Raw genomic sequence first — 25932 nt, forward strand, 5'->3', positions numbered from 1 at the left:
TTGTCATGGTAGATCGCTGATAATAAATCGCTAATGAATGCATGATGAATGTTGCTAGTGCGTTTCATCTAGAACCTGCAGATTGGATTTATTTTGCACAAGGCCAAGGAGCAACTCAGAAAAGAGCTAGTTATTAGCAGTACTGTATATACACAAGAATAAGCACACAGGATCTAGGACGACTTGGGTTGAATTTATCCCTAAATTGAGTCTACTGCGCATGCCCAGTGTTTCCACTGAGATGAGTACCACCATTGATGATGTGAGGAATATGCTCAGGAAGTGGGACAAGGTTGGTTTACAGTGCTATGTACATGTAATACGACCTCCTACCAATAGCTACATGGAAGTTTATACTGTATCTATATGCATACACCCTATACCGTTACGTGTTACTAGTTCATGGTACGTATCAGTGCAGTAGAATAACCTTCACTTTTTATCTATGAAATCGTTTATTGGGTTGTGATAATTTAATAGGGCTCTACGTTGGTTCGTGAGTCCATCCTACGAGGTGTGGTGCTTCAATGTGAGGACAAGACTGGACCAGAGCTGGAGGAGCGGTTCTGCGACTGTGCAAGTCTGTTTCTGGCCAGACTCACTGCATGGCTAAGGATATCGTAAGTGGAAACCAAGAGCTATTAATTCATTGAGGGTAATAGATGACTATTATGTAGCCAATAATTTTTCTGCGGGTACTTATTTTTTGGCTTTGTAATGCACTTGTCAAACTAATGCCCTCCCCCCTACCGGGGATAGGTGGGGATTAGTTGAAATTGTCTCCCTACCTAGGGGACTTACATGTAAATGTCTAATCCCCACATAACCCCCATGTTGTACTAGGAAGGGATTAGACCATTAACATATAGCCCAAAGGTAGGGAGATTAGATCATGTGATTGGTCTAATCCCCACCTATCCCCGGTAGGGGGGGGGTGGCATTAGATTGAGATTGACAAGTGCATAAGCCAAAAGAAAATAACGATAATTTTTGTATGAATTAAATTTTTGTACATTGTAGGTACCAGGAGTGCATGAATTCCTGTAGGTACTAATTATTAACCCGAGGCGCGCCACGGGTTATAGTAGTCAATCAGTCTGTCAGTCTGTCTGTCTGTCTGTGTATTCTGAGTCTACTCACTTGGATGCGATAGCACTGTGTTTATGCCATAGATAGCCTCAACACAACAAGGTAGTAGTTTTAAATTTGGATGTTAAAGCTTCGTTGTCGAATAAAAGCGAGCAAAAGCTAACTTACACGTTGGCAGCTAGCTAACTACACACGGCCTTTATTCGAGGCACCCTACGTATTTACAGCTGAAGTGATCCCGTACCAGGAACAATGGAAAAGGGTCGCTAAAATAGAAAGCTAGAATTGTGACTGGCTTGCTGTCTCTGTAGCAGACTGCTACTATACTCCTGGAGCCATACTTCTCTGAGACTCCAAGCTAAAACTCAGCATCTGGTTTAGTTTTATTGCTCCTGAGTTGCTGTGCATGCTAGACAGCTCAGTCATACATCACTACATGCACTGCATTATATCACTCTTCTGGTTTCTTAATCATGTCACCAGCTGGCCGAGGGTTTGCACTTTAGTGCTCTAGTTATTATAGTTATAACACCTTGTGTACATAAAAGTATACGTTTATCATTCTCATCCTTAATCTCTCTATACATACGTACACGTAGGTACCTGATGGGTACTTGTCTTGATCTGCAGTTGAAGGCTATCACCATATTCATCTCAGCAACTAGTGGGTAAGGTTTCAATTGTTTTGCACTTGCACTTGCCTACAAAAAGATTTTATGAATGTTTTCTTAGACCCTAGGTGGTGTTTTTTTTACAGAGGTATGTTTTAAAAAATGATACTGTTTTTTTACATACATAACCCTCTGTAAAAAAACAGCATCATTAATTTTTTAAAACACACCTCTGTAAAAAAACAGCACCATTTTTTTAAAACCCTCCGTAAAAAACAGCACCATGTTTTAAAACACACCTCTGTAAAAAAACAGCATCATTTTTTTACTGCTAATTTTGGCGGTGATCACCTCCCATACTATTAGTACTGTACGTAGCAACATTTAATCTCCCACTAATTAAAGCACTTCATGGCACATACCAAATGTGTCTGTTATTTAACCTCCTACAAAAGCATAGCCCTCTATAGTAAACCTGTTACCACCAAATGTCTGCTCCCAAAGTGTCTCTAGTCCTTTATTATAATAATTGTTGTCTACTCGAGGCTCTCATCACTGATACTTTCTTACCTACCTTGCCCCCCCCCCCTTCCCCATGCAGGCAACACTTCCTGACAGAGTTCCTAGAGGTAGGTGGCATGTTGACAGTGTTGGAGATAGTGGGACTGATGACAGCACGCGAGCCGGCCAAGACCGAGTCCATACGATTGCTCTCCGCCATCGCTAACAAGGGGCGGCAGTACAAGGAGCTGCTCTGTGAGAGTTATGGTGAGAGCTTTTATTCATGAATAGTTATACTGCAGAGAAAGACATCTCAAATCTAGCTTTCTGTGTATTTATTATGCACGCATACAAGTATCGATTTTTAGCGAGAAAGCTACGTAGATACATGTACACTAATTATAATAATTGTCCTCTATGCAGATGATAATAGGCTACTATAGCTGCCTGTACAGTGTGGTCGTAATTGTAATATTAGTATATACTATAATAATTGTGTTGATTTATAGCAAGAAATTTGCTATGACTGTATGCATTTATTTCCGTACCCAGGCTTTGTGAGTTTACAGAATGTTTTGTATAATCACATGCTCCCACTGTAGGTGTGAAGCTGATAGCCGAGTGTCTGGCACTGTCCCAGTCAGAGGTGACTCAGGAAGAGGCCAGGCACCTCTTGCACCAGCTCTCAGCAGTGAGTGCATAAGGGGAAGCTGTGTATACACTGTAGACATGTACATGTAGCTATAATTATGTGTGGTGGCCTAGGATTCTATTTTCCCTAAAGCACACTACCTATTACTTATAATTATGGTTAGACGACTCTTTTAGGACTACAAATTTAACATTCTAAATATCATTTACTATACTTGGTCTATTTAGCCTCGTCCCCCCCCCCCTACTTCCACTCCTTATTAATTGCTAGAATAAAGGAATTTTTTCCAGTGAAGCTGCGTAGGAGCTTGGCTAATGTACACTATGTAGTACACATAATCGCCACATTGTGTTTCAACTCCCCCTCCCCCCAGGGCAATCCTCGCTATCAGAGCCAGGTGTACAATGCTTTAGTGGCCCTCCTCTCCTCCGCATCCAGTGAGGCCCAACGTATGGCCGCCTACACTCTGCGACTGATACAGCCATCAATGGGAGTGGCTTCTCCCACTATAGTGGACCCTGTGCTGGAGCTGCTGCAGAGCCTGCATCTAGAAGTGCAGTTTGAAGGTGAGGATGGTTTATGCAGTTCTTGAAACCTGGTGACTCTATAAAGCTGCATGGTCACCACCCTCGATCATAATGCCATGCAGGTTAATAAAATGGGCCCCAACGTCTCAATAGAGTGCGTTTCATTCAACCCTATACCTCTATATACAGCCACTGTTCGTCTGTTTACGTGTGAGGCTTCACTGCATGTATTATATTGATCTGTACTAGCTATATATTATTATTATGCTCTGATAACCTTAATTTGAAACATTGAAAAATATGGTAGAGAGCGATCTTCAATTTTAAAAATAGCTTACGAATGTACGCAACCTGCAACATTATAGAGTGGAACTGTTAATTGTTTCCCTCTCTTCCAGCCACTGAGTTATTGAAGACCCTCGTCTCCTACGAGGATGTGCAGCACTTGATTCTCATGCGTCTGGTGGGAATTCTCAAGGCCAGTGATGACAGACCAGTGCCAGCAGCCCTAGCTGGTGAGTATCCACATCTCTTAAGCTAAAGAGTCTGATTGTTCAATACTTCGTTACTTTGTTCTTCGTAGCTTCACTTGATCAAAAATAGATCTACTCCAGGACTTGTGTATCTATACAAAAATTGTTTATTGTGCAGAATAGAGTATAGAATGGGTAGAATACTGTAGCACTTTTTGGAAGTCTCATAGCAAAAAAATGTGTGCCGTGTTGTTTGTACTAATTATTGTTGAGGTCACGGTTGAGTAAATCAGTTAGTCAGTGAATTAGGCATCTCCTTTAATGTATATACAGATGATGATGACAAAGCCAAGACTCAAGGTATGTACATTATACATGTACATTTACCTGCTATAATAGGCAGCAATTTAAAGCCGAAATGCATTACAAGATGAGCAGCCTATTAACTGGTATAGAATACACTTTGTGGCAGTAAGTGTCCCTGTGTTAAAACATTTACATACATCATGATCATCAATAGGGCGATCGCAACATAATTGTACTAATCCTCACTGATCCTTCACAGCCCCTCTCTCTGTGCACGTGCAGCAAGCTGGAGCAGCCAAAGTGGTGAGGTGAGAGACGGGTGCATGAGACTTACATTCATGAGCCATCCCCATACCCACGCCCACTCCTAATTACTGATAAGTCATTTTTTCTCAAAAGGCTGGTACACCCTCATCAATTAATTAGCATACATGCTTGATTCATATACTATACGTATACCTTCTTGTTGTTTCCATAGGGTGCTGGCAGACAAGAGCAATGACTACGCTGGCAAATTGATTGAGGTATGCGTGCATATCATATTGTACTGGTGTTATAATTATGAGTTCCAGTAAAATTCTAAATCAAAGGCCCCTGTATACGTATATAAATAGGTTGGTGAGGTTGTCCTTTATTCTGAGGTTTTCTACACTGCTGTATAGGGAGGGGGGGGGGGGGTGGAAGCACTGTCTTTGTAGGGATATGTACAATGCTCTTTTCAGAAGTTCCGTTGTACACGTCCAGAGGATTATCGGTATAATTATTAGCTCACCACGCTCTACTTTTGTCTGTGTCTGTGTAGATGAGAGTGGTTCCACACTTGCTGTGTGCAATGGGCAATACTGCACACAAAGACTCACAGAGGCAGTCTTCAATGGCTCTAAAAGTAAGGATTTACAGTCATGTGGGCCACTGGTACATGTATAATGAAAGCACCGCAGGTGCTGATGCCTCGGTGGAGATGCCAAAGCTACATAACATAAAGCTACTAATAGCTTTTATTCAGTCCACAAATTAATCATGCATGCAAACTCAAAGAGTGGGTAATGATTGACCGTGATTGTTGTTAAAAACGATTGATGCCAAAAGTTCAAGCCTGGCTGCCGTCTGCAGAGCCGGCCTTGCAGCTCTCTTCTCACTCTTGCAGCTACCAATAGCTAGCGTTCTAGTGCAGAGCTAACTACTAAGTAGAGTAGCAACATTCGGTAAACAAGTTTGGCTACGTGCTCTTCTGAAAAGGCTGCAATGGCATTCCAAGTAAGTAAAACTAGGCATAACTCGAGAACAAAGCATTATTTTGCAAATCCACGAATGTAAACATGACTAGAAGCCTATAGAAACTCTTACTTGCACTTGATTCATCCTTGAGCAGCTGTAGCAGTCTACACACACACACACACACACACACACAGACACACTACCGTATACCTCGCTTGCGCATGCGCACCGAGGCATAATAATTATTACATGTACTGTATAATTATGGAGAGTGGGTAATGCAGAACTGCTTATTCACATTCTGTAGTACATGTACATGTATAGCGCTCTGAATTACAGTTATCTTTAATGTTACACAAGAGTCTAAAGACTTGATGCATGTTGATCAGGTATTTGTGGACAAAGTTGATGCAGTCAGAGAACAAGTGCTGTCTGTAATGGAGGATGATTTCTTTCAAAAGTTTATAGTGAGTGTGTGTACCTTTATTAGTAACTATGTGTACGAATTATTGTGTCACGTATAATTAGTAGTCTGTTGTTTGGCAGTCTAAATTTGAATGGTACATGCATGTACATATCTTCCAGTATGCATGTTGGTGGTATACATTCTATATAGAGTCGTTACCGTTATAGCGGGAAATGTTTGCTATTTGGCTGCAGAGCCCTTGCCGGTATTTCACACAAAAGCTATTGGTGGGTATGGTTTCCTGGCATTGAAACGCAAATATTAGAACCCAGGAAAATGTTTGCCGTGTGGGAATTTATCATGTGATATTGGTACTCTAGTTTGTAGTAAGTGTATACCTAATACCTAGTTGTATACGTATAATAGGTAGGAATATTTGAAAGTTCCCCCATTATGTATGAAACCTTTGAAAAAGTGGAAGGTAAACAGAAGCCTTACAATGTACAGTGTACTATAATTATGTACATGTTAATTATGTACATGCATCGTTGAAGTTTCACATGCATGTACCGTTTCTCTATATACAGTGCAATCCTGAGGAGCTCCATAACAGCATCTCCCCGGCACAAATTGACGTTCTAGTGGCTTCACTCAACCAAGAGGCCCAATAATGATTATAATTATAAACGGCATAATTATCACTCATTTATATCCACTTTGTGTAATCAAAAAAAGCATAATTTTTTTATCTGTACATGCATGTATGCCACTTTTACACACTTTTGTCAATTCTATATAGTGTTAATTACTGAATTCCTCTGCTACATATACTATGTATATCTAGATGCCTCTTCCTATGAGCATAGTCTATTAGCGTTCACAAAACTACCTACATGCATATCATCTTCCACTCACTTAGTCTTCTTTGAACTTAAAGGTATCACGAATAAAATCATTTATGAATATGCCTTTTGGATCGTATTCCAACCGGAGTTCTTCGAAATCTGCCATCTTTGGGTATAACAGATTGAGCTCATCCCGTTTAGCATAAAAATGCTTTCCCCAGTGAAAACGTGCGTTTAATTTCTTGGTTGCATCATAGACTGCTGTGAAGTATCTCTCAACCGTTTCTGATGGTGCGTAGATGGTTAGAGTGATAGCACATATTCCAGATGGCATGTTGTAGCTGGGGCTCAGCCATATCTCATCCCCGGCTACAAAACGTACCTACAGTGACGATGAATGAGTGTCTGTACATGCTTGTGTGTATGCCTTGGCTGAATTGTACATGCACAATCGATTTACTCGCCTGGGCATTAATTTTATTTAGGCCACCCCATGCAAATTATGAGACACTGTTGTTTTTCGTCCGTCTACCGACTGCATCGTGTTAAAGCACTGCATTGCTAATTATTCAATGAAAAAATTGAGGCAGCGCATGTTGAATGCCTTTAATGAAATTCATGATGATGTTACACGAACAATGCTCCCATGCACCCACATCTAATTTACAGCAGCCTTTGCATGGCAAGAACTATACAGTCTCATTGTGGCCTTACAAAAGGTTCCATGCAGGGCCGGGCGTTCAAACAAGAACTGCGTTGATCAAGCCATGCAGCGCTTGATATTTATATATTATATACATACAGCGACTATAATTGAGGAAATACAGTGTGCATGGTTATGTATGGTGTGGCAAGTAATAATTATATAGGCTAAATAAATTGTACAGAACATTATATAGGCATCTTGTTTTCATATTGCCTCTTTTACCTCGGTGATGTAGTTGACAGGAAAGTTTCCTTCAATCACCACATCACGAACCGCTTCCAATGCTTCCACGCTATCCTTAAAATCCACCAGAATCTCACCTTCCTGATGAACTGGCAGTTCGAAGTAGTCGTTTAGGATGAGGTAGCTGTTGTCGACTCTGACAGTGTTGAAACCAAAACCTATCCAGTTGACTAAAAGCATCAAGAATTTAGTTTTTGACGGGATTACGTAGGTGATCTTTGTGACAACTGCAAACGCGTAGTACTGCAATACAATACATTCGAGACACTAAGTGCATGCATGTCACTCTTACATACGTAATCACATTAAATGTACAATACCATATAAAATTATAGGTTAACACAGATCAAGTTTACAATTATTATGCATGCATAACCTATAGGGGATTGACATGCACTGCCTCTAGCTCTAACAGGGCTTTTGCATGCATGCAAGGATAGTAAAATTAATGCAATGAACTTATCACGATTGGCCAGGTGAATTCCATTGTTATGACCTTATACTTTAGCAATGGTATAGATATAGTGCAGACACAATTATTTTGGATCCTTACCGTAAGAAAGCTCAGGATGTCACTAGGTGCACCTGTTATGTTATCTGTAGTTTCTCCCGTTTGAAACAGAATACAAAAGTTATTCTGAAACTCCACCCAAAACTTGACGTAAACGTAGTCAGAATCACTGGCCAATTTGGAAAGATTTTCGATGCACCAATCCAGCTTATGGCGTGTCCTCGTTTCTTTCAGATTGAACTTGGGCTTAACTTTAATCGTCACCTTTGACAAAACACCAAAGAGGCCTATGTTAACTTGTGCTGCTTCAAACCTTTCGTCTCCTTTAGCCAGCTCAACAATCTATAGATCATCATTATAATTATACAACATGAAATTCGGTTTGATTCAGACTTATTTATAGTCTGCATGTGCAATCCATGCATGCATCACTCAAAAAAAGCTATGTATACCGTAACAGTGAAAGTCTCACCTGACCAGTTCCAGAAATGAACCTTAGCTTAGTGACCAGAGATGCTATATTGCCAATAGTCAGTCCGGTACCGTGGGTACCTAATTATGATGATCACTTGAACACACAATATTTATTTCCAGAATAATTATGATTAATGTGCAAACAATTTTTGAATCTGCGCAATGTATGAGTGTATAATAGGGGCCAGTGTATATAGAGGATGCATGCCATTGGACTTAGATCTATATAATTATGCAGTGGCAGATCTAGTGCTGCATGGGCACAAGGGGCATGTGCCCCCCCCCCCTTCTGGCTCACGAAGTGGGTGTGGCTTAGAGCAGCAATCAATTATTGCAGCATGCAGAATAGCAGACTGATCTCTAGTTGAAGACTTTTGAAGCTAAAGAGCAAGATTTCCTCCATTTCTGCTATCTCTTGCTATAGCAAACTATATGTATGTCATACTGCATGTCATCAATCAATCCATGATAAAAAGTTACACCAAAACTGTTGACCTTTTTTTAGTCTTCAAACTGCCCCCCCTTTTCATAATTCCTGTGGGTCCGCCCCTGAATATGTATAATAATTATAATTATAGCTAGCTATACGTATATATATATAGCACGAAATTTTCGAGGCACTTAAATTTTGTGGAATGGCCTCTAAAAGTATTTCGTTGAATAAATTTCGTCGGTTGACTGCTTACGTGAAGCCAATCTTTGCACGTTAGAGCAGATAATTAAAACAATTTTCGTGTAGGATTGCTAACCCACAAAACAGCGAAAATGTCGCACTATATGGTATATGAACTGGAATGGATTAACAAGGAAACAGGATATACTTGTTATGATTTGGTAGATCAGATTAAGGAAACAATTCTTATAGGGTAGATCAGATAAGAATCCCATGGTAACATTATAATTTAATTAGCATGCACATTGCAGCTGTGGAATTTACCTGAATAGGGAAGCGCTTTGAATACTAATGAAAAAGACAATTTCCTAAACTCTAACCCTATAACTCTAACCCTATAACTCTAACCCTCCCTATAGGTATAATAATAGAACATCACAAGTTAAAAATAATTCTTGGAAATAGTTATTACATACAGTCATGGCAAAATGCCGCTTATCTTCTATAATCGTATGTGCTATTAGTGACTGGAGAGTGTACAGCAATTAATCCCGTATCACATCCGGTCCAGTAATTACACGTTGTCATTGACATCGTACAATTACCTGTCAAGTAATTTCACGCTGTCAATAACAATATATTGTTTTTGAATAGCGGCCGTGGCTGAAAATATTAATAAAAACTGCAGAGAACTTCATCATATAATTATACACGATTAGAAATCAATAGTATATGGCTACTCGTGCAATTATAAGGGATTAATAGCACTCTTAGCCATACTATTAATTATATATACCTGTAGAGATGGCTCCGGCAATGGACTGACCAGCCACTGATCCAAGTTGAATCATAGCAAGATTATTTTTATCAAGTTCAAGGCTAATATTCCTCAAAGATGTTCCAGCGTTAACCGTAACTTCATTTGGGTTTTGATTTTTAAAATCTACTCCAGTGTAGTTGGCCAAAGAAACCATTATGTCTTGGGTTTGAGCGATAAGTGACCAAGAGTGCCCATCAGCTACCACTCGAATCCGCTGATTTTCATTGTAAGCCTTCTCAACTATGGTCTGAATTTCGTCCTCCGAGCATGGCGTCTGGAGGTTGTCAAGGTCAAAACGTATTCTTCCATCTGCAGAGTTATACTACTGATATAAGGTTTTACTATTAATTTATACACAGTATAACACAGCAAGCTATAATAATAATAAGTAATACTGATTATTATAGTAGATCTATAATTATAGTGTATTTGGCTTACCATAACTGACTGGAGGCACAATATTATACTCTCTTTTCCACCATTGCCATGGATAAGCATTAAATATCCATGCCACTACAGCCACTACAATAGCACAGTAAAAGCATTTTTTCCCACATCCCATCTTCAGATTGTGCCTATAACCACTGCTATAGACTGAAATATAGACTAGATCTACTGGCCAGACTTTGCACAGTTTTATAAAGAAACAGGATATGATCAAAATAGAGGAAGCAATAATTATTACACAATTTTCTTTGAAGAAGCCAAGCAAATATTTCCTATAAAGCCTTGTTATAATGATAACAGGAAAAGACTTTATAGGTACAAATAGGGTATAGCTAAAAGTATATAGAATGGCAAAATGCCATAATTATGCTATACAAGGCAGTGGTGATCCAGAGGGGGTTCTTTGGGTTCAATTGAATCCCCTCTGAGACATAAGTGTAAGTCCTCCGAGTTTTGTTGGTGCAGTTTTATAGTGACTATATAAAGAGGCTAAAAACTCAAGCGCATGTATATAAAGCACAATGGGCAAAAACACTCGATAACTAGAGCACTAAAGTGCAAACCCTCGGCTGGTACATGGTGACATGATTAAAAAGAAACCAGAAATATAATGCAGTGCATATAGTGATGTTGTTATCATGTATGACTTGCACAGCAACTCAGGAGCAATAAAACTAAACCAGACTGGAGGCATGCTGAAACATTTGAGAACAGGTAGTGGTACTATAGATATATGCACTATGGATTAGGATCACAGTAAAGAAGCCTGGAGTCTCAGAGAAGTATGGCTCCAGGTTCTGCATAGAGTAGGATCCCAGTCAGCAGCAGGAGCTATAATTCAAGCTTCTACTTTAGTGACCCTGTTCCATTGTTCCTGGTATATACAGCTTTCTACTTTAGTGACCCTGTTCCATCGTTTTTTTGGTACAGGATCACTTCAGTTATAAGTAACGCATGTGCAAGTTCTGTTCAAGCTACATTTTGCTCGCTTTTATTAGACAAAGGAGCTTTAACACCGAAAGCTGTCACTATCAAAAGTACTAACTTGTTGTGTGGAGGCTACTCATGCTGTAAACGTAGTGCTAGAGCATCCAGGTAAGCAGATCTAGTCACAAGCTTATTCAAGCTTCTTAGCTTTTGCTCGACAAAGAAGCTTTAACAGCAAAATCTGCCACTATTTAAATCAAGATATTGTTGTGTGAAGGCTATCTATGCTGTAAACGCAGTGATGTGGCATCCAGGTGAGTAGATATACCTGTGACAAACAAACAAACAAACAAACAGACCAACATACTACTATACCCGTGGCCGCCCACACGCGCCTCGGGTAATAAGCTAGGGCAGCACACACCTCGTATACCTAGATTTTTCAAAAGCATTCGACACTGTACCTATACCACATGATCGACGTCTACTACTCAAATTGGACCACATTAATTGGTATAAGGGGTGACTTGCTAGAATGAATCAGAGGTTTCCTGCTTAATTGTAAGCAGCGGGTCCTGTGTGACGGGGTCACATCTGATTCGGACAATGTTCCTTCAGGGGTGCTATACTTGGCCCCCTATATTGTTCATAATCTACGCCAGGAGTGTATGAAGAGGAGTATGCGACTCCCACGCACATTCCATTCTATATCTCGGACTGAATCCGTCACTAGCAGTATCCACCCTTATAAAGCAAGCTGTTCCAAAGATATGGAACACTTTGTAACAGAAGGTAGACAAAATTTTGCATGAAAGTCACAACTTTGGCACCTTGTATCTCAGAAGGCATGCAATAAGTGACCCCAAAAATTCTTGTGGTTCGATAACTTTATGCATACTATGAATGTACCGAGTTTCGGGATAATTTGAGGGGGGCGTGCATTTTGTGTGTTGATCTCACTTGGAATGACCCACATGTGTGTGTACCAACCCCCGGCCCTCAGTGTGTACATGTGTGTGTACCAACCCCCGGCCCTCAGTGTGTACGTGTGTGTGTACCAGCCCCCCTCAGTGTGTACCTACTCCCCTCAGTGTGTACCAACCCCCCTCAGTGTGTACCTACTCCCCTCAGTGTGTACCAACCCCCCTCAGTGTGTACCAACCCCCCTCAGTGTGTACCTACTCCCCTCAGTGTGTACCAACTCCCCTCAGTGTGTACCTACTCCCCTCAGTGTGTACCTACTCCCCTCAGTGTGTACCTACTCCCCTCAGTGTGTACCTACTCCCCTCAGTGTGTACATGTGTGTGTACCTACCCCTCAGTGTGTACATGTGTGTGTACCTACCCCCCCAGTGTGTACATGTGCTGTGTGTGTACCTACCTATGGAGTCAATTGTGACAGGCTCTGGGAAAACCAGACATTTGGAGCAGAATTTAGTATTGAGCTATAGCTAAATTTGTGCCTACAGTGTTAAATCTCAAATATTAGTATCTACAGTCCTTCTACTACCTCTCTGTAAAATCTGATGCTCTAAATCCAGCTCTTTCCATCGAATCGCCTCATCCAAACTTTCGCTATTACCTTATTTTTCCTAATTGAGCAATCTTTGAGAGGCGTTTTTCTCGATACTACATTTACGGCTTCCAGTTTCTAGCGCGCATAACTCGGGTATGAAACTAGGTAGGTGAACACTAAGCGTATCATTGTGTAGGCGATGCTCTGTTCTATCACTTGGTACGTTAATCACCAAAAATGTTGCCTGCTCCAAATGTCAGGGTCATTGTGTGGACGAATATGATGCTGGGGCATATCATTGGGGTGGGGCATATCATTGATAGGTGCATTCAGTAAAATACTGAGCCCAAAATAAAAATCCACAGCACATAATAGCTTATTTTGGGTTCAGTATTTTACGAAATCACGTATACGTCCGAATATTACCATGCCCACGTGTTTACCTCCAACTGCACGCGAACTTCAAATATTGAAGAGGTATATATCATGTCAGCTGGCCAACTATAGCTTCGATCCCATGGCCCACGAAACCATTGTGTCTTTCTATATAATTATTCCAAGAAAACTTGAGCCTCTCAGGAGGAAATCCAAGCCTCTAAGCCAGCTAAAAGATGATGTAGACAGTCCTAGCAGAGAACCAGGAGAGTTGTCAATGGCAATATAGCGGATCCACCAACCCAGCGTCAAATTAAATATCAATGCCGTCCGTCCTTCATACATTCAACACTCACAGCTTCTCAAAATCATGCATTCTCATCCAGGGTGCATCCAGGAAATTGCGACAAGAACTGTTGTTAGATCTGCAAGAGTAGACTGCTTAATTATATGTAGATAAAGTAAGATCTCATCCACATAAAAAATGCATGAATGTATACTGTGCCAATATTATTTTATAGCATTGGTGCGATTGGAATTCGAAGGGTATACTCATACGTGCAAAGTCACTCTACATCAATCTCTTGTTTACCAGATAAATTACAGCATTTTCTGCTATAAGTACAACAATAAGTGTTTGTATAACAGATGGATCATTGGAATGGCCAACAGGGGCAACAATATGAATTGCTAGCTTTGAGGGGAAAGTGGATTCAAGGTATACTAGAACATAACTTTAAATGGAAGTCAATGAATGTCATTACCTTAATGTCATTACCTTAACTTTATCAGCACCTGTCACAAGCCAAAATACAAAATTCTGACAGTAATAATACACATACGTAATCATTATAGTCAAATGTGTGAGGTGTAGTCACCAAGTTCAACATCACGTGCATACAGAACTACATGCACATGTATATAAGTTAAATACATGCACATACTGGTCAGTGTTAGTATCAATTGTTTGTGTCCAAACATTTCAGCACGCCAGACCGCTTAATGTCCAGGATCTGTTTTCTGAGTGGGTAGCAAGGAAAAGTGTGGGAGAGTGTATCAGGTATTAATCATCACGTGTGATATTTATATATACACTATCATACATTCAATTGCCATGGAAGCAGTAGAGTAGTGTTATACAATTCCAGGACTAAAGAGTCATTATAATTACTACAAATGCTTTGACAAGAACGTATAGAATTGGAGATAAGTACATACTAGTCTTAGGTAATATCTCGGGCATATAATCTACCAACCCCTATATAGCTGCTGTATATAATTATTTTAGTGGTAATAATTATAGTGGGTAATATTTATTATAGTCAACGTTGTACGAGCATACCATCAAGTCCATAACGGAAGGCAGTATATAATTCCATTACTAGATTCTGATGTGTTTCAAACATTTATGTGAGGGTTGATCAATTTGCAACAATAAAATCGCAAAACCTAAAATTAATTATTACTAGCAAATACACCCTATCCTTGCCAAAACGCAATAGTTAGATTACAAGGGGTAACATTTTCTGCTGATTTGGCTCATTCGTGAAGGTTATATTCACCAGCAAAATATTCTACTATATACCGTATAGCGGGAAATGTTCGTGAGGTGCAAAATTTTGAGTTTTTCGTGGGCATAGAAGTTAACAGGGAAATTAAAACCGGGATAAACTCCCACCCACTGGTATTTCACATTGGTGGGTATGGTTTTCTGGCATTCAACCGCGAATATTAGAACCCATGAGCAATTTTCTGCTGAGGGCTCTGTGTGTGTCTACTCCAAGGCCACACACACAATTCTAGGTAACACGCTTTTAGAAATATACAACAGGTGTGCACCATAAAGAATAATGTGGTTTTGAAACATGTATACACAGACGTACGTACATAAGTACACTCAATAAACTGTCCAACAACAAAACATTTGCTCAATCAAAGCCAAATAGCGAAAATTTGCACACGCGAAAATTTCTTGCTACAAGGTGTACCTAGTCTGTGCTGGTATCTCATGGTGAGAACATAGATTTACTTCTGTATCAACGTCATGAACAGTCACAATCAATGGAATCTGTGTTCTGTGACATGTTAGGGTGACGGTGCATGTATAGTATCAGCTACGTTGCGTGGATTCAAGTTGTAGCGAGGAATTCTCCCAAAACAATATACCTCAAAAAATAAAATTGCATATTTGAGTGCATGCATGTATGTATGTATGTATAAGCTAGGTGACGAAAATACTATACAATAATTACCCCGTTCGTGTGTGCGCAGTACGCAGGGGTACAACCTTATATTGGGCACATTACTATAAGAGCTGCATGAATCAGATATAGATTAATGCACTCACCAACAAGGCCTTACCAAGCGGTCAGGCTGCATGCTGGCCTGACTGGCACTTTTTGTAGCTGAGTAGGTAATGGTCGTCATTATTGAAAAATCCCATGATCGTTTCCTGGTGAAGGTCGTCAATATAATTATTGTGCATGCTGATCGGTAAGGCCGAGGAAAAGTGATTGACCTTTTTTTAGTTACCGCTGTATGCGAAAGTTTCAAGACTAGAAAAACAGTTGACCTGTTGGCCTGACCACTTTAAATTTGCTTGCTACGCCCCTGGTCAAAATGGTGGTGTCTCGATATGACATCATCAGGGACGTTGAGTTGTGTCCCAATATTGGTGTAAGTGTGTGTGTGGACACAAAAACGAGCTGTTTAAGCAAACTATATACACTTTAAATCATGAACCACTTTAACTGCTAATGATCGAGACTGTCCATAGTTATAATTGAAACTTGTAGGCGATCTTCTAAGGCGACAAAAAACAACTATAATCGTTGCTTTATAGATTTACGATCGTTCCCAATTCACGATCATTCCCTAATTATTATAATAAAGTCATTACGATAAAAGTTATACTGTATCCGTTTTTCCGCTTTGCAATGAAGCTCAACCAACGCATGGGGTGAATGATCTATGAGCATCTTGTTTGTACATGGTCTCATTCTCAGTATAAACTCTCGCTATTCCATGCTCTCTGACTAAGTACGGCCACCTCAATAATTATATACCGGCCATTTAATTTAGCACAGATTGCTAGCTAGATTTTTACTGCAAAAAACTCGCCCTGAAATGCGGCCACTCGCTATTCCGTATAATTATATATATACTGGCCATGCATACAGTACTGGCTACCCCAAACTAGGTTTTTAATGTTTATTATGGCCGGATATGACGTTTTGGGTATGGTTTGGCAAGATTACACTTAAAATAAAAACTGCAAAATTAGTCATTAGATCTGATAGTTTTTAGCTGTGGCTATTTTCTGAAATGCGGCCACCTCGATATTCCAGCGAAGCTGCACAAGGGTGGCTGGATTAACGATAGTCTATAATTATAGTATTACTGTATGCCTCTGCATAAAGATGTCTACATTGCTTATACAGTATTGTTTAATGCATGGACAGACCATTGACAAACCAGTGTTGCATGATTTGGTATATATATAGACAGGGAGATGCTCTGTATACCCAGTTGTATTCAACCTCCTCATTCAACCGCACACTCTGTCCTCATTTTGACTTTATCTTGTCTCAAAGAGTGCAATGAGATCTTTCATCCTGCATGTGCATGAAAGCCATTATTATATATACTGAGCCTGAAGAGGAAACGAATATATGCATCTCTGAAGAAAGTACATAATTATTATAATTGTACATGCATATAATAGTTATAATTCTTATGCATGGTTGCCATTATAAGTATACTGCATGCCCTTTGCAGCTCACTTGGAGAAGTTTTGTGGCAAAATTAATAGTAAATTGCAAAAAATCCACTTGAGATAAGTGTAACAGTTTATATAAGTAAACCACAATACTGACTATAGAGCAAGGGACAAAGCTTAAATTTTGGAACAGAAGATTCTATATAGACCAGATGTTGTTGTAGTTTTTCATGCTATTTGGTTTAGCTTACGTCAACTAATGTACGTGAAGTTTTGGCAATAGTATTACTGAAAACCACTTAAGGTAAGCGTATAACAGTTTACGGCTAAATCATAACTTGGCCAATCTCTATCGGTAGGTACAAAGTTCAAGCCCCAATTCAGTCCATTCATGCTGTCTTGATTATACGGAGTATAGCTTTAATGTAGATTCTGTATAGTAATTACCCCAGTGAGCTTCTATCTGATTTCACTGAGGTGGCAAGTAATCACATGGACTAGTAGATATTCGTCATGTTTGTGGAAAGTATAGGCTCTATAGGGGTAGTTTGGTTACGACATACACTGCCTGGTCATTTAAAACGATATATATAAAATTGTTGACCGAGAAACAGCCTGATGCTGAACCAGTCTCCAATTCTCTGCCACATAATATGCCACTTAACTCCTCTTGATAAGGAATATTTTTTTTCCCACCCACCCTTTCTACTGCCCCGATAAACTCGGAACCCATGCATATCACTTATCACTTTGAATGACAGATGGCGTACCAAGGCCAGAGAATATGTGGAGTAACTGCTCAGACACAACAGCTGTGTCTTTAGAATACAGCGTGCAAAGCTACAAGTACAAGTAACGTGAGAGCATACATCGATACTAGCCTCCTTCACCGGCCTTCACAGCCACTTCCCTGAGTGAAGTGCGGCCTGGGATCGTGGCTAACATCGGTACATAAGAGATAGCATCCAAGCACTGGTATACTTCTTGCCATCAACAGTGATCGGTGCATCTATCACGCTCATCAAATTATATTAATTATAGTTGCATAATTATAATGATGCGCGCCTGTGTATATATATCTAGATTTTCAGTACTCTCCATGCAGTTGTTGATTAGTAAAACCAGTAGGTTTTACATTAGCCTCGATCCCAGGCCGAGTTTTCGCTTTTATAACGGTTTTTGTTCGCCTAACCGTTATAAAAGCGAAAACTCGGCCTGGGATCGAGGCTAGTTTTACATAGGATTGGCAGTGGGTTTGCCCGTGTTTAGCAATATTTCAATTAATTTGACTCATGTTCAAACTGTTCTATCTCTGCAGGGAAAGGCCACATCAAGAAACTGAATGGACAGATAATTTATTTAGCCTTTACTCTCTTTGTATCTCTCATTTCATAATCCATGAACATTTTAAATGTATGAATATTGTCATTTTAAAAATTGCACTATTTCGACGTTTCACCGCTCTTTGTCTGACTGACTAAGTAAGTAAGTAAGTAAGTGAGTAAGTTTCTTGCCCAGCATTTACTCCAAGTACAGCCCTCTCCAGGACATTCTGCACAGGGTTTCCAAACGGCTACAACCTGGATTACAAAGCGCTTCTTCAGATTTGCGATTGCTTCCACGAGGCAGATGACCTCTCAGTCTCTCTATTTCTCTTACCTAGACAATTCCGCCATCTTTAATGACTCAGCAATTGCAGATAGGCGTGGCTAAGAAACCGTGCACCTAAAATCAGTGCAGTGCTTTTCCAGAGCCTGGAGGTGTTGCTTTTCTTCACACTGTTCAGCTCTAGCTCCCTTTCTCTGACAAGCATGCTATATGCACTGGCTATATATATCATGCTCTTAAAATGGCTGTCATTTAATACTGATTCACAAATTCAACATAATATCAAGCAATATTACTCAGTATAATTATTAGTCCAGAGATATTCGAGAAGATATCTGATTAGTCCTGTCTTCTCTTCTTGAACTTCTGTACTGCCTCTTGACGTTCCACTTGTATTGAAAAAGAAAGGGAATCCAACTAGAAAAACATTTGCAATGTGAAAAATTGCTAGGATTGGCCAGGGGAACCACAAAAAAGCGTGGAAACAAGAAATCCGACGAGAGCATAACTCCAATCCGTTACAACGTCATAAACATGTACAATACATAGTATATAGACTGTGTTCCAGGTCCATCTCTACCAGCTTCCATCCACCACATCAGGTCACCAGTACGGTCCGTGCATGTTACTACGCATGGATGGACTGTGTGTATACCTGTTCTCAACACTGCATGTATTAGGAACATCAATTCATCACAAATCATCATAATTATATGCGCACATTCTAAAATGGATGTATAATAAAAGGATTGGTCATCACCCCACCAGTAAAATTGCGTATTTATATTATAATTATTGGCCGGGAAAACAACCAGTACATGTGATTGACGTTGTAACGGATTGGAGTTATGCTCTCGTCGGATTTCTTGTTTCCACGCTTTTTTGTGGTTCCCCTGGCCAATCCTAGCAATTTTTCACATTGCAAATGTTTTTCTAGTTGGTATTGGTACATTTTGCTGTGGGCCAGCTTCAGATTCAGTAAAATCCGGTAATAAAATTATAATGAATCATCTCTGCAGATCTACAGCTGCAAGACTGTGAAGAGTGCTAAAGTATAAATCAATGTGCACATGGACTTACATGCATGGGTCTCCTCTTCAGCCGGCATTTATAGAGCAGGCTGAAATGCAGCTCACATTGGCAATTTGATAATGAAAAACCAGGCTGACAGCTCTTCAACTATACTATAGTATAGTCTATAGACCCAGTGGTAGATCTAGCTTGGGGCAGCATATATACAGCACAAGTGTTCTAATTGCTGTTGTGGTCTTAAGATGACACGCACACACACGCGCATTTCAATTATATATGAGAGTGCGAATTCCAGACACACCACAGTGCCACCACCATAATGCTCTTCATTTCCTATTAATTTTTTTAGGCATTTCGGATTTTCAGATTTGTGGCACAACATGCACGAACTGAGTCACCCAGAATCTGGGTGACTCGGTAAACCTTTGTAAAATTATACCGTAAACTAGTTTTTTTACTTTAAACTAGTTTCTTTCCGTATTAATTTTAACAAATACTTGTCTCCTGTGAAGCTGTGGCTTATGCTCTCTATTGCGTTGTCGAGAAGACTTGCTGGCTAGCTGTGGCCCTCTACGGTGTTGTCGAGAAGGCTTGCACATGCACACTACGTATAGTCTGAAGCCAGAAGAAGCTCTCATTTGTACAGTTCAATAAATCACGACCATCCAACCATCATATGCATGGAGGTAGATGAGAGCCTCTTCTGGTTTCAGACTAGTGTGCAAGCCTTCTCGACAACACCATATAGAGGGCCACAGCTAGCTAGCTAGGCTATAAAGCTTCATATACGTGGGCGTGTATATGTGTGTACTTTACCAAAATGGACATTGATGCCTAAAATTATAAATAGTTTGTTTGTATTGCATGAAAAAAGTAACACTTTATTGATAAAGCAGATTTCTTTAAATTAGCTGATTGGCTGCATGAAGATCATGTGACAGCATTAAATTATTTTGTTATGGCGATACAAAGTCGAACCAATTGTATTGAGAATGTAGCCAGGTATAAAACACGTCGCTGTACAATTAAAAACGGCATGCATGCTGTACATGAGGCTAGAGATCATATGACAGCACTAAATCTTTTAAAACACACCTATATATAGCCACAATCACATGTTTTATTGCTGGAGTCCATCCGAGTACACCAACAATAAAAAATTATTAATAATACGATGTGTATATGAATGGGTTCTGAGCACTGAAAGCTATAGTAATTAAAGCCAACATGCTCGTTTAAGGCTCAAGACTCTCACTCAGAGAAACTCTAAAAAGCTAGCCTGCATATGCATGCATTTTATAGCGCACAGGCTCCTACATGCATGCATAACAGTACTTCTTACTATATACAAATAGAATCATCATCTTCTGGGAATCAAATGCAAATAACACGTATAGACATGTCAGTAACAAATTCAACACTAAATTAATATGCATCTCTAACTGCATGGCTAACTAAAGCTATATAGTAAATGTTACACAGTTGTCTTACAGATCTATATATCAGTTCATTGCATGAGCTACACAGCTATGCAGCTACTCAGTATAACAACTCAGGGAAAATAATTTCCCATGAGCCTCACTTGACAAGTGGTTAGCTAGGACGTGCCCATTGGGGCATCCTGCAACGACAATGAAGTCCTTACGGCAACCAGGGTAAGGATCTGTGAGACCGAAAACAGATATAGCTCCAGAGCAGCTCATTCGCCCATCACACTGCTGTTTGGCCCAGTTGGTGCTAATTCTTGTAACACTGGGGTTGAGATGGCTGGTACAGGTTAAACCATAATAGGCGAAATGGACCGTCATGCCTACAACAGATAAAGAGGAGGAAATTATATGTATATATATATATATAGAATTTTTATAATTATGCAGTATATTCGTATACTCATAATTATTTGCTATAAAAATAAAAATAAATTATTATATATATTAATATATACTTTGCTCATTTTACAAACGAATGTATGACATTCATGCATTACCACTGTTTTCTTCAGCATCTTCATTGACATGAGCAGCTTGCATTAAAGCCTTCTCTAGAGCCACCACTATACTCTCTTCAGATTCAAGTTCAGCTGGAGCACTAGCGCTGCTTATGATCAGCTTAAGAACAATTAGAGTGGCAAAAATAACTGCTTTCATTGTCCTAGTAGATCAATTATATAAGCTGCCCAATTTTTCACTCTCTTAAAAAACTAAAAAGGCAACCTTTTTTATAGTAGATTTATGCCTTGGTGCGCATGTGCAAGCAAGGTTATTCACTACGGCCTATATGGCTGCTGACATGCAGTTACAGCAATGAAGTGCTTCTATTATGTATAGCCAGCATTATAATTATATAGACATAATAAATATTAATAAATTATTATAATAGAAGCTTCCACCGAGGCAGCATGCAGCATATGCATGCATTCACCCCAGGTGCTTTCAGGAAGGGATATACTGTATAAGAATGAGCCTGCAGTGCTATAATAGATCTATTATATGCAACCTATATACTGTCTATATATGATTATATAGACAAGCTATACCACCGAGGCATCAGCACTGCATGCATGCATGCGGCTTGCATATACCGATGGTGCTTCATATAGTTTATTATAAATACTAGATAAATTAATATTATGTTTAAACATGTATACATGCATCTATATAACATTCTGTATATGGTCTAGCAGGCAGGCTACCTTCCTATTGGAATCCCATGCACTCATCCTGGAAGGTAGCCTGCTAGGCCACCATCATGTAGCACCCCTCGTGCTTTTCATAGGAAGATGCATGCCTGCAATGTTATGCAGCCTAATGAGCTTCCATGCTCACAAAGGCACGATATATATCATGCAGCACCTCCATGCTTTGGAAGGTATAGTATAATTATATTGCTCAGCTTGAACTAAAAGCGAAAACTCGGCCTGGGATTGACTAGCATGCATGTGATGAATTATTGTCTGCATGCTGTAATATACTGTATATCAAGAGTAGATAAGAGTAAGAGTGTTGAACTGCTAGCAACAGCAATTTCCTACTCCTGCGTCATCACTTGATAGTAATCAGTACTGATTAGTTATGCACTTCAATCTATGGTTATGTTAGCAACACTTCCCAGAAACCGCACATGCTGTGATTGCACAGTTCAGTGCTACAAACCACAGACCACAGTTTACTTAACAGCACTCGTTAATTGAATAGTGACGACATGCAGTGATGATGCATGTCAAGGCAAATGCGGTTCCACGATTAGTACAGCAGTTCAACACTCTTACTCTTATCTACTCTTATCTACTCTTGCGTATATATATAGCGGGTAATTTTCGGGGGACAAAATATTCGTGGTTCAGCAATATTGAGACATTTCGTGGGTAATATGTTCGTGGTTGCTGCTTACACTAATACAGGTAAAGATATATAGGCAAGGTCGCTTCATTCGTGGGTAAAATATTCGTGGTCAGACCTTCAACCACGAAAACCACGAATATATTGACCCACGAAAATTATCCGCTATATACGGTACATCACAGATTTTAAACGATGGTGACGCGGACAGTAAAATTATAAGTGGAACTAAAATTATCTGAAGGCTCACTGGGCTAAAATGACTATAATATATATACCACACACTCCATATTATGATGTCTTGTCTGTATATAAGTTCCCTGCTACATGCCTATGCATATATTGGACGAGCAGTCTGTCTATCCAGGAGGGAACAATAGCTCGGTGCATGGCCTCCATGTTTGGGGACCACCAGCATTATGATAACATTGCTCTGTGTGCGCGCGTGGGGGGGGATTGAGTTGAGTGCATGTATATGGGAGAGGTTGTATGGGGGGGGGGGGTTGAGTTGAGTGCATGTAATGGGAGAGGTTGTATTTTGGTTAATTATAATATTATGTAGTTTTTAAGTGGGTGACGAATATACTGCAACATGCAGTGGAACCCAAAGAAAGTCAACAGTGATAGAAACCCAGTCATCCACGTCCCTAATGATCTAAAAACACTAGCTTCTGTAATTAATGGCCAACTTTGCATGTAGTTAAGTCTGGCTGACTGTCTCAAGCTTAGCCTCTTCTCCAACCCTCCCTCTCCTTGATTGGCCCCACTGCGCTCTCTCAAGAACAGATAAAGGAAGCTACATCAGGTACAGAGCGCTCCTTTGTACCCAGGACTTGCCACAGACAATAGGTGAGTGGCTTACACTCACAATAGCTGCTTTATAGCACGAGCATAGCGGCTCAACCTTAGGATGCAGTTGCTCGCTAGCCCAGATGACAGGCCACTCACTGCTGTGGAAGCAGCCCTCAGGTACCCTCACGCTCAGCCCCGCCCAGGGCTCGCCCACCCACACGGAATCCCCGCCCAGGGCTTGCCCACACATACACATGTACACACACAGCCGCCGCAGTATACATACGTGTAGCTCACAGCTGTTAGAAACCCTGCCCAGGGATTGCCCACACGGGATGCAGCCCACCCACACAGCTGTTAAAAGCCCCGCCCAGAGCTCGCCCACACACAGCCTGGGCACCAAAAAGGTTTTTCTGTGGGTAAGAAACAGCTGCAAGAAAAGGGCAACTCCAACGTAGAATGCACACAGCTGTTGGAAGCCCCGCGCAGGGCTCGCCCACACACAACCTGGGCAACCGCCTCACCAAACAGGTTTTCTGTACTAATTCGGGTAAGGCACAGCTTGGGCAACCTCACTTCAATGTAGCCCCACCCACCCGCTGCACAGGGATGCAGCCCACCCACACAGCTGTTGGAAGCCCCGCCCAGGGCCTGCCCACACACAACCTGGGCAACCCCCTCACCAAACAGTTTTTCTGTGCTAATTCGGGTAAGACACAGCTTGGGCAACCTCACTTCAACGTAGCCCCACCCACCCACGCTGCACAGGGATGCAGCCTACCCACACAGTGGGCTCGCCCACACACAACCGGGGCAACCCCCTCACCAAACAGTTGGGTAAGACACAGCTCTTAGCTGCACAGGGATGCAGCCTACCCACACAGCAGCCTCCCACCCACGCGATGCAGCCCATCCACACAGCTGTTGGAAGCCCCACCCAGGGCTCGCCCACACACAGCCTGGGCAACCTCCTCACCAAACAGTTTTCTGTGCTAAATTCGGGTAGCTGCAGCATGGCTCGCCCGCTGTTGGAAGCCGGTTTGTCTATACACATAGCTTGGGCAAACCCGCCCCCACACTATTCACTACTTCAACAGCCCCACCCACCCACGTTGCTCAGGCCGTCCTTGATTGGTATTGAGGTTAGATTTCAGTGCCCCGAGTTGATTACCAGACCCACCGTATTAGCTTCAATCTCACGCTGGCTATTGAGTCGGACAACATTTCCAACCCCATGGCTCGCCTATGCACCGTTGGAAGCCCCGCCCGGGGCTCGCCCTATACACACAGCTTGGACAACCACGCCGGCCCGACCTTGAGTTACCCTGAAGCTGAACTCTACAGTGCCTTGTTCTAATCTCACGTTGGATCTTGGGCTGGGTATTTTAGACAAAAACCCAACACCCTTCTGATTATCACAGTCTACACCATATTGTTTCTGTCTACATGCTACCCACACCATGTGTTTTTTAATATCTGTGTTGCTCAGGCTACTATCGTTCAGGCTACACATAATATTATACTTGGCGTTAATTAAAGCTTAGCTCAGGCCACACAGCCCAAAGTTGCTTTTAAGCTGGGTATTCTCTATCTCAGTTTCTCGAACTCAGGCCACATAGCCCCGCCCAGGAATTGCCCACCCACACCGCCGTTTTCAATCTCAGTGGGCGCGGTAGAAGCGGGCCAGGCCTGCCCACCTAGTCGTATTTTGTATTCATTAATTAAACCCAGCGCCAGACTGTTACTCAGCACCCATCCGCAGAGCCCCGCCCAGGGCCTCTTTCACGGACCGCTCGCCCAGTCAGTCACAACAATGTTCATACTAGCCTGGCCTCTGCACTAGTTAGACTGCCGAGCCCTCTACAGTAGACTAATCTCAGCACAGAATCATACTTTACATTAATTAAAACTTGTCTGTTAACCTGCAGAGCCCCGCCCAAGGCCTCTCTCACAGCTTTTCATTTCATACCAGCCATCAACAGGTTCTCCGCTAGGGGGGTCCACAGGCCGCTGCTTACAGGTACCCTGTGAAGTATTTTCTACAGGCACCGCAAACTCAACCCTCACAGATGTTGAGAGCCCCGCCCAGGGCGCAGAACTCAGAGCCCACTCAAGGCTCCGCTAACAGCACAGAATCCTACTTTGACCCACATCATACTCATTTCTTCAATCTCGGTCGCTAGTC

The 25932-nt window shown here is 41.1% G+C and overlaps 2 protein-coding genes and 1 long non-coding RNA gene across 4 annotated transcripts; 1 reads left to right on the plus strand and 2 right to left on the minus strand.

The window, feature by feature from the left end:
* Window positions 1-15: 15 nt before the first annotated feature.
* Window positions 16-6596, plus strand: LOC135336018 (armadillo-like helical domain containing protein 1). 2 transcript variants are annotated; one of them, XM_064531783.1, is made up of 13 exons: window positions 17-292; window positions 481-620; window positions 1689-1757; window positions 2302-2468; window positions 2804-2892; window positions 3227-3419; window positions 3779-3895; window positions 4187-4213; window positions 4419-4467; window positions 4638-4683; window positions 4962-5045; window positions 5767-5844; window positions 6371-6596. In XM_064531783.1, exons 1-13 carry the CDS (start codon window positions 221-223, stop codon window positions 6452-6454), a joined length of 1215 nt encoding a protein of 404 aa, XP_064387853.1. In that variant the 5' UTR covers window positions 17-220; the 3' UTR covers window positions 6455-6596. The 2 variants fall into 2 exon arrangements, with proteins under 2 accessions (XP_064387854.1, XP_064387853.1); XM_064531784.1 differs by lacking the exon at window positions 4187-4213 and having other exon boundaries at window positions 16-292.
* Window positions 6500-10664, minus strand: LOC135335995 (L-gulonolactone oxidase-like). The gene is made up of 6 exons (XM_064531743.1): window positions 10434-10664; window positions 9972-10304; window positions 8561-8640; window positions 8131-8430; window positions 7557-7820; window positions 6500-7010 (listed from the first exon to the last, which is right to left on the minus strand). Exons 1-6 carry the CDS (start codon window positions 10555-10557, stop codon window positions 6699-6701), a joined length of 1413 nt encoding a protein of 470 aa, XP_064387813.1. The 5' UTR covers window positions 10558-10664; the 3' UTR covers window positions 6500-6698.
* A 10318-nt stretch (window positions 10665-20982) lies between these two features.
* On the minus strand, window positions 20983-21824 carry LOC135336120 (uncharacterized). Its single transcript, XR_010394728.1, has 2 exons — window positions 21605-21824; window positions 20983-21427 (listed from the first exon to the last, which is right to left on the minus strand). It is a non-coding gene; the product is annotated as an uncharacterized LOC135336120 (long non-coding RNA).
* Window positions 21825-25932: the final 4108 nt, after the last annotated feature.

The sequence above is a fragment of the Halichondria panicea genome, chromosome 5 (assembly GCF_963675165.1).
Source record: "Halichondria panicea chromosome 5, odHalPani1.1, whole genome shotgun sequence".
Taxonomy (NCBI): domain Eukaryota; kingdom Metazoa; phylum Porifera; class Demospongiae; order Suberitida; family Halichondriidae; genus Halichondria; species Halichondria panicea.